Raw genomic sequence first — 19,110 nt, forward strand, 5'->3', positions numbered from 1 at the left:
CCACCTGCCCCGGCCCCTCCCACCCCCCAGAGGAAAATCAAGCTGACGTTTCCGTTACACTTGACTTCGCAGAGCCTCCTGCCCTCACAGCCTGTACCCACCAAGGCCACCCCGGCTCCCCCGTCTTGGGAATAAGACAGGCTCCGCCACCACTCTAGAGAGACCTTGGGCCACCCTCTGGTGGGAACCGCATTCAGGAATCTCGAGGCTCTTGATGACTTGCCTTCCACCGTGTTCCCCTTTGGAGGAAAGACATACGGAATTTGGAATCAAACCAATAGGGGTCCGAATCCTGGCTCTGCCACCTGTTGTCTGTGAGACCTCTTCTTGGCTTGGCTTCCAGGACTGTGACTGGTATCAAATGTGAATGCTGCTGTCAAAGAGGCCTTCACAGTGTCTGGCACGTAGTAAATGCTTAGTGAATAGATTTCCTGCCCTTGTGTATAATCCTGACTCAGTGGCGGGAAGAGCAAACCCTCCCTCGTCACCCTGACCTCCAGACACTGCTGTTAACTGGGCTTCAGTGTCCACACTGTCCTCCACTGGGGGAAGGGGAGGGGTGACACAACACGATGATAAGTGCCAGCTACTGCCACTTGCCGAGTGCCCACCATGTGCCAGGCACTGTGCGGGCCCCTGACAGACGTGGTGCCTAGTTAGGACCCGGCCTCGTCAGGTCGGTCTGACCATCCCCATTTTACAGCAAAGGAACGGTAGTGGCCGAGCTGCTGAGGCCTGAAGTCAGGAGTCCAGCCTGATCTGGCTGACGGTTCTCAAATCAGATTTCCAGGGTCCATCCCAGATGCGGCGCATCAGAATCTATGTGATTAGGGCCCTGGAGTCTGCATTTTAACACCGTCGCTATGATTCAATGATGAGTGAGGTGTAGGGAGCTCTGAGGACCTCCTGCTGCTGCTGAGCAGGTTGTTCAGAACTGTTCATGACCTGGGGCGCCTGGGTGGGCTCCATTCGTTGAGCGTCCAACTCTGGATTTTGGCTCAGGTCACGATCTCACAGTTTGTGGGTTTGGGCCCCACATCGGGCTCTGTGTCGACGGTGTGGAGCCTGCTTGGGGTTCTCTCTCTCTCTCTCTCTCTCTCTCTCTCTCTCTGTCTTGCTGCCCTTCCCCCTCTCATGCTCACTTGCTCTCTCTCTCAAAATAAATAACTAAACTTAAAAAATTTAGAAAAAAGAAAGAACACTACATGACCTTGTCCGTAGAGTAATATGTTAAGAGCCTAAAGGAAATTTTCACGTTTTCCCATGAAAATCTTTGAAAAGATTTCCGTGAGGCTTCTGTGTATCTGACATTGTATGAAGAAACCATTTTGATGGTTTCGTTTCTAACTGCTCAAAAGGAACCTGGTGCAATGAAGAATTCACTTTGGGTCACATCAGGCGTTATGTTCCGTAAGGAATTGGGAGCAACTGGGGAAGGGTTCTTTCTCTGTCTTCATCTTAAAGACAGTTCTGTTCCAGGCAGGAGAGCAGGTGGAAATAACAGCCCATGGAAGACCATGGAAAACCAGACACATGGATCTCTTGGTTGAATTTATGACTCGCTTGAAAGTATCTGCGTCCTAAGCAGCTAACACGACTGGCTGTCATCAGGATATTTAATCTGCTCTCCAGCAATCAATGTTAGCAAAGGAAGACTGGGGGTACTTAGAAACCTCACATTAGCCAACGGTGTGAGAAAAAGACATTTCATGTTTTCAGTATCTCATGAGTATAAGGTGACAAAAGTCATTACTGCTAGAAGTTTTATTTTTAATTGTGGCTTAATTAACAATTTCCAAGTAAAATGTACTGTAGGTTTTATATCTTTCTTTCCAAATTAATACTTTTATCCTATTTCATAATATATATATGTTATTCTATTAAATGGCTCTTCCCTGTATGAAGCGGGTCCTACCTGGGCCCACATGCCCCTAACAAGACGCTAATGCTTTGGAGCATTTACCAGAGAGTAAGACAGAAGACTACTCCGGAGAAATCAGAAACTTCCCTAGGACTTGTCATGAAGCCTCAGTTCCTTTGAAGTCACGGAAATGTCATAAACCACGCAGGTTTGGTTTTGCCCAAGGACGGCGTGAAGACTGGCTGACCCCCCAAAGCTGCCGCCAGCTCTTTAGCGATCGTCTGCCACGGTCTCCGGGCAGATTTGAGGGTGACCAACTGTTAGCGACAACAGGGAAAAGGAGAGCCCGGATGGCCTACGAGAGCAGACTGAACGGCCAAACTCCAACCTGTGTCTGGGGCACTGTGTGCTGATATGCTCTCCCGAGTCAGTGCTCACAGGTGACAGCGGCAGGGTGGGAAACGAGCAGATGCCAGTGCTGGGTGATGGGTCTAAATGCCCTGGCACACATGTGCCTGCGTGACCGGTCCAAGGTCATGGTGCTGACACTGTTTTCCCAGCATGCTGTACAATGTCAAAGAGGAAGTTGGATGGTTCACAGGAACAGCACGGCACCTAATCTCAGATGCTGTCCCTTCGGCCTGCTGTTCTATGTATCGAAGATGCATATCCCTAAGCAGAGTTAAAAGCTAGAGCTGGGGGCGGGGAGCAGCTGGGTGCCTCAGTTGGTTAAGCATCTAACTCTTAATTTCAGCTCAGGTCATCATCTCACAGTTCATGAGATTGAGCCCCACGTCGGGCTCCATGCTGAGAGCATGGAGTCTGCTTGGGATTCTCTCTCTCCCTCTCTCTCTGCCCCTCCCCTGCTCCTGCTCTGTCACTTGTCTCTCTCTCAAAATAAATAAACTTAATAATAATAAAAAAAAAAAAAGCTATGGCTACGATGCTGTGGTAAGCTGAAAAATGCCCCTGCACCACCAAAGATACCCACGTCCCCGTCCCTGGTATCTCTGAATTCTTCCATATACGGCAAAACGAGAAAGGGGAGGGGTGCTTGGCCAATGGGACTAGGTTAAGATCTTTGGATGGGGAGACTATCCTGAATTATCTGGGGCAGGGGGAGACAGAGGGAGATTTGATACACATGGAGGAGAGGGTCATGTGAAGACAGAGCAGAGAGAAACTCAGGATGTTGGCCTTGAGGACTGGAGGGGTGTGGCCACAAGCCAAGTAATGCCAGCAGCCACCAGACAATGGAAGAGGCAGAAAGCAGGTTCCGCTCACACCTTGACTGCTGACACCTTGAGGTCAGCCCCAGTGACACTGAGTTCCAACTTTTGGCCTTCAGAGCTGTGAGAGAATAGATTTTTGTTGTTTTAAGCCAGTCTGTGCGTTTGTGACAATTTATGACAGCAGCACTAGGACACTAATACAGAGGAGCAGGCATAGGAGTTAATGTCCCTGCTGGGGGGCTCAGGTGATACATGTCACTGGTCCCTCCCAGGACTGGGGTGCTGTTCAGTTTGGGGACCATTTTGTGTCCCCTTCTGACACAGACCATGGCTGTCAATACAGTATCCAATGCCCAGAGGATAGCCACTGGTCCCCATGCCCTAAACCTTCAGAAAAACTGTCAGGGCCCCCAGAGAACTAACACATTAAGACTTGTTTAAAATTGTGGAGGGGTGCCTGGGTGGCTCAGTCGGTTAAGCGGCCGACTTCGGCTCAGGTCATGATCTCACGGTCCGTGAGTTCGAGCCCCGCATCGGGCTCTGTGCTGACAGCTCAGAGCCTGGAGCCTGTTTCAAATTCTGTGTCTCCCTCTCTCTGACCCTCCCCCGTTGATGCTCTGTCTCTCTCTGTCTCAAAAATAAATAAACGTTAAAAAAATTAAAAAAAAAACAAATGGAATTATAAAATTGTGGAGGGGTGCCTGGGTGGCTCAGTCGGTTAAGTGTCTGATTTCAGCTTAGGTCATGATCTCACGGTTCAAGCCCCACATCGGGCGCAGAGCCTGCTTGGGATTCTCTCTTTCCCTCCTTCTCTGCCTCTTCCCCACTCACACTGTCTCTGTCTTCCTCAAACTAAATAAATAAAACTTAAAAAAAAAATTTTTAAATTTTTTTTAATGTTTATTTATTTGAGAGAGAGAGAGAGAGAGAGAGAGAGAGAGAGAGAGAGAATGAGCGGGGGAGGGGAAGAGAGAGAGGGAGACACAGAATCCAAAGCAGGCTGCAGGCTCTGTGCTGTCAGCACAGAGCCCGACCCAGGGCTTGAACCCATGAACCGTGAGATCATGACCTGAGCTGAAGTTGGGTGCTCAACTGACTGAGCCACCCAAGTGCCCCAACTAAAAAAATTTATTTAAATCATGGAAACAATGTAAATCACTACACATGAATGAAGAGCGCAATTTAGTAGAATCTAGGTGATCCTTACCATGTAATTATTTCCATTACCCCATTTTACAGATGAGAAAACTGGGGCCCAGAGGAGTGAGTTGACTAGTCATGAACCAGTCTAGGCTAGAACATCTAGAATGCATTCTCCGAGAGTAAGTCACAGTGAAAGCCCCAAAGTTCCTTCCATCCCTAGGTCAATGCTGACACAGCAAAAAAAAACAAAAAACAAAAAGAAAAGAAAAACGTTCATAAACCATTGCTTCTGGTGTCTGGCAAATTAATTTGGCAGTAAATCATGTTCTGCCTTCTCAGTGTTGCTGTAGGATTTAACTGTTTAAATATTTTATTGTTATGGGGCGCCTGGGTGGCTCAGTTAAGCATCCAACTTCGGCTCAGGTCATGATCTCACATTGTGAGTTCGAGCCCCGCATCGGGCTCCGTGCTGTCATTTCAGAACCTGGAGTCTGCTTCGGATTCTGTGTCTCCTTCTCTCTCTGCCACTCCCCTGCTCGCGCTCTGTCTCTCTCTCTCTCTCAAAAAATGAATCAATGTAAAAAAAATTAAATATTTTATTGTTATTTAGTCTTTGGTTTGTTTATTGGCTCATTGTTCCCTTCAGATTGTACATTCCTTTCGGGCAGGTGGATTTTCTCCTCCGCAGCAGCTAGCAGAGATCTTTGCCCAAAGCTAGTGTTCAATAAACATTCGTTTCTGTCCTGATGGGCCCACCAGCCAATTGGTAGGCCTCAGTATAATTTCGTCTTTTTTACAGATGAGGCCACGAAAGCCTACCAGAAGCCACCAGTTCCAGAAACAACCGCACAGCCAGTCACCCTGACGCAGGTAACGGGAGCCACTGCGACCGGAGCCGCCCACGCCAGCCTGCCAAAGCCGTCCCCATCTGCCGGCTCCACCAGCAGCAGCCTCAGACCCCAGCCCGTGGGCCTCAGGAGCGGGGAGCTGGGTCAGTAGGTAGACGGTGTGTTGTCATGCTCTAGGAAAGTAGGAGACGGGGCTTCTGGGGTAACAGCTCTGTCCGAATGCTTGTGCAGAGTGCCGCCTTTTGGGCTGGCTGAGGAGTAGCGCCGAGACCTGGGCCGGAAGTACGTGGTTGTGTCCTTCCAGACTCCAGGGGTAAATCTGAGCCTGATGCTACATTAGGACCAAGCTAAGAGCTAAGCCAACCAAGTGGAAGGGGCTTAAGACAGATTCGGAAGTGTGACTGCTGTTACCATACTTAGGAAGGTAGGACGTTACGTGAAACTTTCCCATTGCAAAAGCCGAGTCGAAGGGATAGTAGGTTTCAAGGTAAGTGCTGTTGCGTTTTGTTTTAAGGGACAAACGTATGCTCCTGGAAGTCTTCAAATATTAGAAGCAAACAAAACCAAAAAAAAAAAAAAAAAAAACCAAAAACAAAAAAAAAAAAACCATAGGAAAAGCCAGACAGCTAAACTTTTTATTCCCTTTCTGATTGCTGTTTATGTATCCGTTTCTTAAATAGTGTTTTAGATTTAACCAATCTTGGTATTACATAACCAATCTTGGTATTACCTCAAGAGCTCATCTGATAACTCAGTCTCTAGTTTCTATGCAGGTTTTTATGCAAGCCATCCTAGGCTAATAAGACCGTCTCATTTCTAAAGGTCTTCTGGAAAGAGTCCAGAACATTCCACAGCAGGAGTGACAGCAGGTTTTTCTAAATATTTCCCACCCAGGGCCATTTTCTCCTTCTAGGAGGACGTGCCCAGGACTTGTTCCTTCAGCCTCACCTCCAGCCACGCAGCAGGGCCCTTGCCTGTTCCATGTCAGAGTCCGGCCATCCATTCATCCTTTTATCTAACAAATAACGTCAGCACTTGCAACATGCTGGACACTTCGAAGCACCTTACAATTAGCCTATGAGATCCTCATAACCGAGCTACATAATTAGACCTACGACTTCTGATTTCACTAATTCCTTGCATTGATGAGGAAACCAGAGAGAAGGGCAGTGAGGAAACCGGCCCAGGTCACACGGCTGGGAAACAGCAGAGCCACGATGGCACCCCAGCAGCCGGGGTCCCCCCTGTCCTGCAGGAGGCATCCCTGCCATAAACGAACACCCCAGGCACGAATGAAGCCATCCCAGAAGGAGGGGCCTGACCTGCCCTTGCCACGGATGGGGCAGCGAGGCCAGAGGATGTTAGGCACCCCCAACGCCCACTGTGTGAAGAATAACAACAATGGAGCACGCAGTCCCTGCTTCCCTGTGCTGGGCACCCTGTGTGCACTATTTTACTCAATGTTCCTAACTACTCTATGAAACAAGGGGTATTATTCCATGGGATGAACGACCCCTGGAAGGATCAATGATGGAAAGTACCCAAATAAAAATACCATAAAAATAATTGCTGGGATACACAGGACATGACCCCATCCCCGCCCCCGCCATCCTGTTCCTGTGGAACCCCGGCTAACACGAGCACAGGCACATGATGCCTGACAGCAAGAGAAATATCAGGAAGCAAGGATCCTGGGTGAGAGAGGCCCTCAAGCCACAAGCTTTCCTTCTTCATAACTTCAGGCTCTTGACTTTAGGGGCCCTTGATTCTTTCAGAGACTTTTGAGTGGTTGAGTAAGTTGTTTGCTCCTGGTGTCTCCTCGGAGGAGGTCAGTTTTTACATAACACATATAATTAAACATGTGGCATATTTATCTGGCTACACTGGGAGCTTGGAAATCCTGTGACAGGCTGGGCCTGTGCTGGTAGAAACCTCAAGGAACTTGATGTAGTGGCTCCTGACCTGGCAAAGCCTCATTATTCCTGGCTGGGGGACAGGGACCGTTGGACAGCAGCCTCCCAGCCCGGCAGCCTCCCTCTTCAACCTCGGCCAGCGCCCACGCCGCCCCACAGCCTGCCAGGCAAACACTCAGAACGAGCGCTCCATGCCGCCTCCACGGTAACTGCCAAGAAATGGGCCAGACTGGAAAGGGAGGAAGGGAGAGGGGGCTTGAAGAAACCATGTTGCCCGCTCAAAGGATTTGCTGTAGGAATGAAGAGAAGTGAAAATGGATGTTTGAAGGCCTCTGTCTTTTTCTTTTTTTAAGAAGAGTTTTTTGAAATACTTTCCACATATCCTACAATTCACCCATTGAAGTCGTACAATTCAGTTGTTCTTAGTATATTTGCAGAGTTAGGCAACCATCCCCACGATCGATTCTAGAACATTTGCATCATCCCCAAAAGAAACCTGTACCCATTAACTGATCCCTCCGTCCCCCAGCCCCAGGTAACAGTAAGTCTACTTTCACGAATGCCTATATTCATATATGGCTATAGGTAGCTTGTGATCTTTTAGCCCAACTATATTAAATCATAATCAGTACACAGATAATTCCTTTTTTTCTTCAAATCAACTGAGAATGTTCTGCCAGCTATAACAGAGCAACTCTCTTATTGCTGATAGACAAGTGAGTTGTTGTTACTGCCTTTATTAAGGGTTTTCTCCTCTTTGTATTGACGAGAGTCAAAAGATTGTAGAAGTGTGTTGTAGATGGGGTGTCCAGGTAAAACATAATTTATTTGTTTATTCAACAAATATTTATTGAGAGCCTACTATGTGTCAGGCACTGCCCTGAGATCTTGGGCTACACCTGTGAACACACCCTACCAAGATCCCTGCAACGGGTCCCTTCAGCTTAGGACACCTAGAAGTGTGTAGCCAGAACAGGAGCAATCTGCCTCTGGGATCAAGGAGTATCTTTGCTCTACAATAAGATAAAAGGCTGCCTCTCAGACAGAACATAGGAACTTGGAGGGAGTCTTGCGGAAGGTGGAAACTTTGTAGCAGGAAAAGACAGAGGCTCTCCCAGCCCAAGAAGAGGAGCCGATACAGATGGAAGAAAAAGGATGGGTCTGGACACCCCTTAACTGACCCGTGAATAGGCAAACCTAACAAGACAGTGAGGAACAAATCAAGGCTGGGGGTAAGGGAGCCAAGAGCCAGAGCAATAGAGACTTCTCAGAGGGACAGGAGTGAGGCCGTCCGTCATGAGAGAAGCCAGACTACACGGGCACCCGCAGAGCCACATCCCACGACCAGAGAGGGCAGCCAGTAGAACCAGATCCATAGATATGCTGGGGAAGGAGTTCTAGAAAAGATGGAAAATCCCTCCAGGCCTGCTCTGCAGGGTCAGCTGAATCTACCGCAGACTTACAAGGGTGGGGTGGCTCTGCTGGGCATGATTTTCCTAGTCGGGTTCCTTTCAAGAAGTGCCACAGGTGACTCAGGAGACCTAACAGATTACATGTGCCCACGAAGAAGGGTAAACCAAGGAAGGGAGCAGAGCGCCGCCTGGTGGCAAGACATGCGGGCGGCTGTGGTCATTCACCTTCTCGCCGTTTATCTCCTCTCTGAAAGCTTATCTGTCTTTAAGTTTATCTGGAAAACTTAGGTCTTCAAGTCCAGTCTTACAAATAGTAAGAAAAAGATGAACATTCCCATGGAAAAATAGGTGAAGGTCATGACCAGGCAAGCCACAGTGGAAGAACTGTAAATGACCAATAAATAGAGCAGAAGATGTTCAACCTCCCCAGGAATCAAAGCAATGCAAATTAAGCTATATCACATCCTTCTTCACCAATTCACATGAGAAACTGAGGATACGTGGTTTGGGCAAAAGTGTAGAGAAACCCAGAATTTGCACTTACTGGAATGTATCCTGAGGTAACGTCATCTGAGGGGGACCAGGAGCCTGGACACAGATGTTGTTCCTAACAGAAAAAGAAGTACAAGCGATTTAATTGTCCACCATCAGAATGGTTAAAGCAATTAGCACACAGCTATTATCATTTTGATGAATATGTGCACCTCCTGGCAGGAGACTGGCCTGTGGTGGGTTGTTAACTCAAGGAAGGAGTTGACAAAACAGCACGGGTGCTGATCTCACTTGTGTACCAGCAACTGGAGGACAGAGGGATTGCATGTGGGTTCTTGCTATACACGGCGTATATTTTCACAGTGAGCACATGTTATCGTTACAATGAGAGAGAAAACAAAGCTATTTAGAGTTTGCATTCAGACAGATGGAACAGAGTCAAAGGGAGGGAAACGTTGACTTGTGGACAGTTTGGGTTTTAAGAGAAATTGATATTGTTCCATGGCCTTTTTTTTCTCTCCCCCTCCCTGAAACTTGGTTCCTTCTCTCAGCTCATTTTCCATGGTTCCCTCTTTATAAAATCCCCCTCCTTCCTTTTAAAGCCTTGCTTCAGAGCAATTGCCCAATAAATAATGAACACCGAAGTTGCATTTGATTTTCTCATAAAGTAATTAAGGATAACCCTTCGTGTGCCTTTAAAATGACTGAAAGCTAATGCTATTTGTGTCAATACCCTGTTAACGCCATTTAAGCAAATTGTTAAATGTTAAGTGACATTGCTATTGAAGGATTACTTTAGCCTCCTCAGGAGTGGCACCGTTGAGAATTATTGTAAGAATAACGAAGTATAAAAAAAAATATGGCACTTTAGTAAAAGATACTTACTTTGACAATTGTGAAATACAAGGGTGATTATTATGTGGAATTTTCAGTCAGTATTTTGAGTTAAATCCCTGCTCCCCCCCCTTTCTTTTTCCATTTCAATGCCTCCTCAGGGTAGGTTCAGACCGCCCAAGGACAAAGCTTTACCTTAGCTCTGACCTTGGAAATGTCTTGCTAGGTTGGATCATGGAAAGAATGAGAACAGTTCAATGAAAATTCATGCTCTGACCGGTCAAATGTTATTACAGATCTCTGGGCCACCAGCACCTACACAAGCGGCCAAAACAGCCCCCGCGCGGATCCAGGTAAGAACCTGAACTCACCTTTCCAGCTACTGATGGAAGTTAAGCGTGTTTACATGAGCTTTGTCATTCCAGATCCTTGCCATTTGATTTAGATTTGGACAGAGGGCATTAAACCAGTGATGCCAACAGGAGATACTGCTCAGGGGCCCAGCTTGTGAGGAAACTTGAAAGGAATGCAAAGCTTTCACCCATGGCTGTTCCCTCGAGGCACTTTTGTGCAGGTTATGATGGAAATTCCTAAGGATTCAGTAACTAGGCTCTTGTAAACCTGAAAAGGGATACTCTCTGGGGTTTATGCTTGAGGAACTAGGGTAAAAGAAAGAGAAAATTTTGTGGCTTTGTCTAGGGAAGGGCAGAGCCGATCTTGCTGGGGTAATTCTATGATATGGAGAATAGAAGCCCATTCTCTCTCCTCCAGGAATTGTGTGACTTATGACACTCCCAGCAACCCTTTGTTCACGTCTGTGTGGATCCCTTAAAGTTTGGCCCAAGCCCTGGGATGGCAGAGGGACGAGGCAAGTAATTCTCTTCTCTGTGATGCCCTGGAGGCCTGCAGAGATTAGAAAGGAAAATCCAGCAGGGCCGGGTGCTTTCTACAAACTGTGCTCAGGGCCTGGGCCACAAGCTGATCCACTTGATACAGGGACACGAAGCCTTTTGCAGCCACAGGGCACTGCCATGTGGGGCCTGGGTCTCCCAAGGAAGAGAGTCCAGGTTTTACTCTTGCTGGGGGATACCAGTCTGTCCTCCGCATGTTAAAAGATTCCTAGAGACTGTAGGTTCTGTTTTGCTTTGATACTGGATCAGAGCAGGGGCTCCATGTGGTCCCCCATCTAGTTGCTGCCCAACTGTACCTTTGCCAAAGCACACGCTGTTGTCCTGGACAAAGGGTTTTAAGAATCAGATCTCTGGGCAAGGCAAGGATTCCAAGGCCGTCCTAGCCTTCAGTAGGCCCCCGGGACCCTTCAGGCAGCCAGGCACGGGGCACTCCCGCACCCTGTCCCCTTGGCTAGGATCTCTGCCTCCTCCACCACCCCCAGAAGGAGAACCAAGCTCAGCTGGCTTGGCTGACCTCCAAGGAAGATCTGAACCGGGGGCACTTATACCAGGGGGCAAATTAAGGGAGGAGAGCAGACTGCTGGTTGCACCTGAATCAGCTGATGCCGTGTGATCCCATCAGGTATCCAAAGTTGGGATTCTCCCAGAGCTGCTTTCCAGAAGCCTGCTGGAGCACAGGTCAGCCCGGGTAAGCTGCCCGCTGCTCACCAGCCATGCTCCAGCACCCTTGCAGATACCTTACTCCCCACGCACTGGCTGCTGGCCCCTGCAGCTCATCCTGCCACATGGTCAGAGTTTGTGGGCATGCCAAGGCGTTTTACCTTCTAGAAAACGTCTCTTTGCTTTGTCTGTTCTTGGCGTGTCAAAGAGAAAAATCTCTAGCCGTGCAGACATCCAGTAGCACTCGTGGGTTGGGTGTGCTTGAGAGGCCCCCACCTGGGTGGCCTATGCCCCCACCTTGCACACCGCAGGACCCACCTCTGGGATTGATTGAGCTCACATACACCACAAATCAGACACGGCTCAGGGGGTGGTTGGTAATGAGGCACATTACCTGATCTCCAAGCTCCTACTTTTGACTCCCAAGAACCCAAGGTTACTTTCAGTGATTGACCCCATTCTCTTTTTCTAATGCTACCTCTCTAGTTCTCTAGCTCTGAGCCCTCATTCCTTTCCCTTTCTCTTTCATGCTCCCAGCCATTATGCTTGATCTTCCTAAACTTTCCAGATGCTCCCAGCTGCCTTTGTATCCTCAAATCCTACCCATTTCTGCATCTCCTTCCCTCCCCGTCATCCCTAGAACTTTGCTCTGAGCCTCCCACCCACCCCCAGAGAGCCCTGGCCTCGGAGTGTCTCCTAGCCCACGGGCACCGAGGCCTCACCGGTCCCGCAGCCTCGTTAGGGCTCCTGCCTGTGGGCAGAAGCCACTCGCACACCGTGAGCAAAGGCAGGTCAGAACGTTTGGGGCTCTTAGATACCCTCTGTCAAGCTCTCACCTCAGAGGTAATCAGGCCTATCAGGCAAGTTGCCCAGTTCTTCAGCTAGAAAATCACTGAGACATGGAATTGGGATGAATTGCATAAACTGCCTCCGGTCTGATTCCCCACCGAATATGCCAGAGAAAGGCTTTTGCCCCACGTCAGATACATTTGAGTGAGCGGTCAGGAGGGGTCCCAGCCCCCTCGCTGTTAGACGTAACTATCTAGAACTTAGGCCCATTGATCCTAATTTGGCTAAACTAGTGTGTCTCAGAGTGAAGCCTGAGGAACCTGCTCATGGGGATCCTGGGATGTCCTCCCTGCGCCCACCGCACAACTGAGTGAGGCCAGACTTTCTTCTCGTCCTTCAACCGAAACAACATGTCCCAACAGACTGAGCAACAGATATCAGATTCCCACAGTCTTCTGTTATGCCAGGCATTGAAGAAATTTGTCACCCTTGTCACTGAATTATTTTGGAAAATAGCTATTTCTCGTGTTAAAAAAAAAAAGCATATTAAATGATGAAATAGTTAACATTCTGTTTCAAATGACCGAGCATTTTGATTTTTAGTAGGATAACACACAAACAAGAACCCCTTGGGGTCTTCGGTCATTTTTTTAACATTTATATATTTATTTATTGAGAGACAGAGAGAGAGACAGAGCGCGAGAGGTGGAGGGGCAGAGAGAAAGGGAGACACAGGCTCCAGGCTCCAAGCTGTCAGCAGAGAGCCCAACGCAGGGCTTGAACTCATGAACCGTGAGATCATGAGCTGAGCCAAAGCTGGATGCTTAACCAACTGAGCCACCCAGGCGCCCTTTCAGTCATTTTTAAGAGTATGAATTTGAGAACCTTTCAAATATACAAAAGGAGCCTTCACATCCACCTTACGTCTCATCTTTTCTAGGATAAATTTCTCCGGTTCCTCCCACAGGTCTTTGTGTGACCTGGCAGATTGTGACCACAGTCCTCGAAGGACTCACACAGAGCACTCAGACCAGAACACGATGCCACCCATGAGGGGTGTGTGCCAGGGCACTGCCTCTCGCTGCCCAAATATTCTGCTTCCATCATGGCAATAACTCAGTAACTCAAGTCACCAGGGTGTTTTTCTCTTGCACTTCTATAGAAGCAGGTCACATCAGTCCTGTCTTTGTGCCATTGAGTCTTTGAACCCAACTTAGAATATCATGCTTATCGCTGTGAAATTCCTCAGTTTTGTCTCTTGCCATCTTCCTGAATCTTAATTCTGTCATTTAGTGTATTAACTATCCTTCCGACTTTTCTGTCATCCGCATAATTGATTAATGTGCCACCTGCCTCTTTTCTCATCACTGATACAAATCTATACCACATGGGACCAAATCTCAGAGCCCCACTAAATACCTGTTTAAGGCCACCCACTAACAGACGCGGACAGCTATACATGGACCTCATGAGATTGTCGTTGGCCTCAGTAGTTCATCCTCTCCTCCACAGGACACCAGACTTAAAACCCACCTCCCACCATGCCTTCTGCCCAACGTCCCCAATTTAAGCCACCACCCCCACTGCAGAGGAACTGTTCTTTAATTAAAAGAAAGTCTATTTCCTGAGCATGCTAGATGTCAGACACTGTGCTTTGCATTAGGACTACAAAGGCAACTAAGATATTTTCAGGTTCTGGAATTCTGCCTCCACAGGTAGAAGGCCCCACACCCCGGTCCTTCAGAGTCATCCGTAAGGCCACTACCGCCTCTGGCCTCCACTGCCAGGCCCTGCCCCTCCTTCCAGCACCCTCTGAGTGGGGGCAGGAGCCACCTCGCTAGCATGGCCAGCTGTATTTCCAGGGGAAGGAGGGTGCTTCTGATGATTTCAGTTAGAACTCGGTGACTTTGCCTCAGAACCATTCTGCTTCTGCTGTCCAGCTTCAGGCTACCATGTTCAACCCAATAGGCTTCACCTGCCTGGAAACCCAACCATGGAATTAATGTTGTCTGTGCGCGAAAAGGCTGCCAGGTCCCAAACCAATACCCCACACCAAGCTGGGAGGGCAACCCGTCTGTAAACCCAGCATTGTGGATGTGTCGGTGACAGATCAAGTGCCTAGAACCTTGGACTGTCCTCAGCCTGCTCTGATAGCCCTTGTGCTCTCGCTGGCCCAGCCAGCGGCTCTGCGAGTGCCTGCCGTTTCACTACAGCAAGAGGGAGCTGTCCACGGGGACCGTGCGGCTCCAGGCAGGGAGCCGGGCCAAGGGAAGGAGGGTACGGGGGTGCCCCAGCTCCGGAGGCCTGCTGCCTCTCAGACCGCCACCTCCTAACACTCACACTCCAGGGGATTCTCTGGGGAGAACCCGGTGGGGGGGCGAAGGGCCAACTGTGCTTCTGCCCCATAAAACTTTACAGCCCTAAGGGCCGTGTCTTACAGCTCCCGCTTGGGTCCTGTGCTTGTCACCTCCAGATGTGCAGGGAACGGAAGCTGTCACCAGTGCAGAGGTCATCACCAGGGTCTCAGAGCAGGGATATGGGGGTCCCCCCACATTTAGCGTGAGTCACGGGGAGTGTGCCAGGTAGTGTGTCCTTCAGTGGCGTAAGATGACCCTGAGATGCCAGCGTGACTGTGACTTCTCACGTGTGATGAACAGGGGGTGATTAAGTGCAGGCTCTGGAGCCTGAGCTCGAAGTTCAGCTCGACCTCTCCCTGTGCCTCAGCTTCCTCACCCGTAACGTGAGGTCGCAGCCGTAACCCAACTCACGGGGCCGTTGTGACTTAAACTTGCAAAGTGCTTGGCCAGTGCCTGCCGCCAAGCGCGCTCTCAGTAAACGTTAACGGATCTACATTTTTTTCCACGGAAATCCTTCAGAGCCAGTTCTTCTCTTAGACGCTGACTGTATCTATGAGATGACCAAGCGAGTATCGTCCCAAAAAATAAGTCCTTGTTTTTTAAGAGTGGCTTACTCTTTGCGATGTGATTTTGTACGCATTAACCTCTGTGGGAAGCAGGTCAAGGCAGGTGTTCATGACCTCAGCTTTACACAGGAGAAAACTTGAGGTCAGAGAAGGTAGGCAAGTCCCCCAACCCCCCGGCCAAGGTTGGGTAGACAGAGGATGGGTCTTCCAGTGCCTTTTATCCTCACATCACCTGGTTACTCTTCAACACCAGAATGTCAGTGTTCTCACAGACTTCCTTCCCATCACCACCAAGTCCAAAAAACACCAAGTCTCAGCTGTCCAAATATTTTCCAGCCTCCGGCTTTTGGATAAGTGATTTGGTTCATGCTTGTCCCAAACAAATATAAGTGGCACCAACAGAAAGACAGGCTCCCAGGACAGGAGGAAGGGCTTGGTTCCCTACTGTCAGGGAACTGTTTCTCTCTTGCTAAAGTATGCCCAGAATTCTAATTCGTTGTAGCAGTCAAGGGTGCTGAAAGCCTTGGGCAAAAACTGAGATGCTACCAGACTCGTTCTTCAAGGAAAGGGTGAAGTGCGTGTGTTTACCAGTAGGTGGCGATAGAGAAATGAGGCGAGCCGACCGTTTAAATTTCTAAGTCATAAATATTTGAACAGGGAGATCATCTCACCCAACCTGCTAATGTGATTCGCAGAGAAATTAAGGTTCACAGAGGGTAGGAGACTCGTTTAAGGTGTACGCCTGGTTAATGGCTGAGCCAGATTAAATTCAGTTCTCACCACTAAATCAGAATGTACACGAACGCAGACGGCCTTTCAAAATAGCCGGACACCTTCATCCTATGAAGGAAAACATCACTTCTTTTGGGTGTGTTACTCATTTCGGCCTGCCGCAAAGCTGATGGGCTGATTACGCTTTCTGAGCTTGGGAGGTGGGGGCAGAAGGAAGGGACAGAGGAAGAGAAACAGCTATTTTGGTGTCCTTATGAGGCTTCATAACACGTTTGTGCTGCCTCTGAGCCCCTCCTGGCCATGATTCTCCAAGAGACGTCAGGGACTATTGGGTAAGAATCCCCCTCCCTTCCCGACCACCCTTTCCACCTTATCAACCCCAGTTTATAGTGGGGCATTAAACATTTTACTGCACATAGAAATGCCCGGTGACTCTGCTTTATTCTGCATGAGGCACACAATGAGCAGCCGAGCCCCAGGAAATGAGTGGACTGCCCACTCCCTGATGGGGCCAGATTTGTTCTGTGTGGTTCTAAGGAAGAGAACATAAAATAGATGGGTGAGTCAAATGTACCTGAAATGATATTGGGTATATGCTGGGCGCTTAATAAGTGTGGAGGGAGGGATGGATTAAGATTTCCGATCAATACGATGAAAAATTTTCTAACAGTCTCAATGGTCCGAGAAGAAATGTACTGTCTTGGTTGGGTATGTCATGAGTTCCCTGTCTCTGGCGGTATCCAAGCACCAGCCATCCACTCACTTGGTAGTGATGTTGTGGAAGCATGCTGGGGAGGTTGGTCTGGATTGGACGAGCTTTTAGGTCCCCTTGAATCCCGGGATTTTTACAGTCCATGATTCTTGGTGCACAGTAAAAGAAAGGAAAGGGCAAAGATGTGTTTGTCTTTGGTTTTCAGAGCTTCCCAGGAGAAAAAACGCTGTAGGTTTTAGGTGGTCTCCTCCTAATGTCTGGTCCCGTGTTCTTTTATTGAACTCTCTGCCACAAGTGGAAAATGTTATCATCCGGGCAGTTCACTTGAAAGTTTCTGCTGGTTTCACCTAAATAACAAGTTTGCTTCTTTTTAATTTTGAAAATCAGGGGAAATGGACTTGTGGAAACCTGGATCGGTCCTTTTAGATGCAGGTAATTATACAGCCCAACCTCCTGGCCACGACTAGATGGAGACATAGGATTACAGAATCACGAGAGTCTGATAATCCAGCTGGTGGCACAGAGGCCACTGTTGTCCACCGGATAACGAAAGGGAAGTGAGAGTCATGAAGACCCGAATGTACAAGGGAGTGAGTTCCTCACCCCAAAATTAGGTTTAGAGGCTCACTCCATCTCGAAGCACACTCTGACTTCCTTCTATTGCCCTGTCCTTCTTTGCAAAGTGGTATTCAGCTTGGCCCGTGACATGAATGAGTGTTGCTCGCTGTTTACTGTTTACTGAATTAAGGGTCTGAAACTCCAACAGCAAACACAGCCTTCTGGCTCTCGGTCTGAGGGTAGATTTTACTGGTAGGGACTGACTGGGTGGAGGAGAGGCCTCTGGCCTCATGTTTCTTCCCCCCTCCCTCCAACCTGGAGCCTTGGACAGTTTCCCTGAGAGGCTCCTGGCTGAGAAATGCCGTTAGACACCCAAAGCGAATTTTCAAAATGATGTGAGGAAGTGGGATGAGCAGACTGACCTTTCATGGAAAGATGAAATCATGTGCTTGGCAAATTGGAAAAACTAACAAGCCTGGAGAAAGCTCACCACAGCCAAGAGCAGAGCCCCCCGCACTTCCCTCCTCTGACAGAGCCTCTGGGAGGGCACCCCACACTCCAGGCATGCTGAAAATAGGAAGACCAACTTCCCAGGCCATCTTATTGATGGTCTTTATTCCCTTAAATGATACATGTGTGAACTTGGCTTCCATGTAAATGGCTCTAAAGCAAATTCCCAAGGCTGAAATTCAACACACACACACACACACACACACACACACACACACACACACACTAAAAGGACAAAACCCTTTTGTAGCTTCCCCTCTAATCTCAGCCTGTGGAGGGGAGGGGTTGGGTTCTAGACCCTCTCACTTGTTGGAGTTGCTGGTATCTTATCTCCTGCCCTGCAGCTTACATCTGCCCCCCACCCCCCCGTTAGAGTGGCCATGTGTCTCACCCATCTTTGTGCATTGACTCAGTCACCAAATGTTGACCGAGGACCTATGGTGATAGGCACCATGAAGGTTTATACGATGGGTAAGACACATGCCCTGACCTTGAGATTTTCAGAGTTTTACAGAGGGATAATTCACACTGGCAAAGTGCTTACTGCTTGCAGGTAAGGAAACTAAGGCTCAGACAGACTCAGTTAACAGGCAGTAGGGAACAGAACTCAAGTCTTCTGACTTCAGACCCCTGAGCACCCATAAGCTGCCATGTCTTTTGTAGACTGTCAGTAATTCAGTCTTCTCTCTCAAGGTGGGGGTGGTGTGGAGAAGAACACAGTCAGCCTGTAGCCAAGCCCCTCGCCCTGCAGCTGGGTGTGAATATCCATTATGTCCCCATCCCTGGGGTAAGGCCAGATGCTTCCTGTTCTTGTAAGTCACCAAAAGTTTTACTGCTCTTTCCAGGATTTGTTCCAAAAGAAGAATTAAGCACACAGGCTTTGGAGCCGCTATCCCAGGGAGATCCAAGTAAGTTAACTGACAACTAGAAACCCATAGTGGCCGTGACATCCAATCTGCTTCCCTCTCTCCCCGCTTACTCCCACCCAAACCCACCTCTTTCCCACCCTGGATCTATTGATCTCCTCTCTTCTGTCACTTTGTTCTAAGGGGAAAGGGAAGCTTATGGAGGATTTAAACTGTGTACACGAAGGGGAGAGGATCGGATTTTTTAAACATCACTATGGCAACAGGGTGGGATGGAAAAGGGAGACAAAGGAGGGGGGTAGAGGAGGAGACTGGCTTGCCAGCAGGGCCAGGGGCTTACTGGGCATGAGGGCAGACAGAGCTCCGAGCTGGAACTGGAAATGGAGAGAAACAGGAAACAGAGAGGAAGAATCTAGAGGCTTGGAGGGGGAGGTATGAGAGAAGAAGCAGCTGGGATAATGGTACTGCCATGAGGTCCACAGGGGTAGGGCAGGGAGATGGTTTCTGTCTTCCATCTTCTGAAAGACATTCGGTCCAGTAGGTGCCTGACTCCCCAGATCTGACTTGAGAAGGAGGAGCCCCCTGGGAATTCAGAGTTGGAAGATGATGAGCTGGGGTTTAAAACCAAGGTCATGAGAACAGGAAAGGTGACCTAGGGAAACCAGAGGGCTTAATCGTGAAGAACTTCCGGGGTGCCTGAGAGCCTTAGTCAGT

The 19,110-nt window shown here is 48.8% G+C and overlaps 1 protein-coding gene and 1 long non-coding RNA gene across 2 annotated transcripts in view; both read left to right on the top strand.

Annotated features, from left to right (window-relative positions):
- The window catches only part of LOC144615960 (uncharacterized), a 426,549-nt gene that overhangs the window by 58,417 nt on the left and 349,022 nt on the right, over positions 1–19,110 (top strand). The gene's annotated exons all lie outside the window — the stretch shown is intronic.
- Positions 1–19,110, top strand: part of VIT (vitrin) — a 105,369-nt gene that overhangs the window by 57,246 nt on the left and 29,013 nt on the right. The window contains exons 7-10 of the mRNA XM_060652723.3: positions 5,036–5,227; positions 10,032–10,088; positions 16,850–16,894; positions 18,376–18,438. Coding sequence (XP_060508706.2) covers positions 5,036–5,227; positions 10,032–10,088; positions 16,850–16,894; positions 18,376–18,438 — 357 coding nt within the window. The remainder of the gene's footprint in view (positions 1–5,035; positions 5,228–10,031; positions 10,089–16,849; positions 16,895–18,375; positions 18,439–19,110) is intronic.

Source organism: Panthera onca, chromosome A3, assembly GCF_046562875.1.
Source record: "Panthera onca isolate mPanOnc1 chromosome A3, mPanOnc1 haplotype 2, whole genome shotgun sequence".
NCBI classification, from domain to species: Eukaryota; Metazoa; Chordata; class Mammalia; order Carnivora; family Felidae; genus Panthera; species Panthera onca.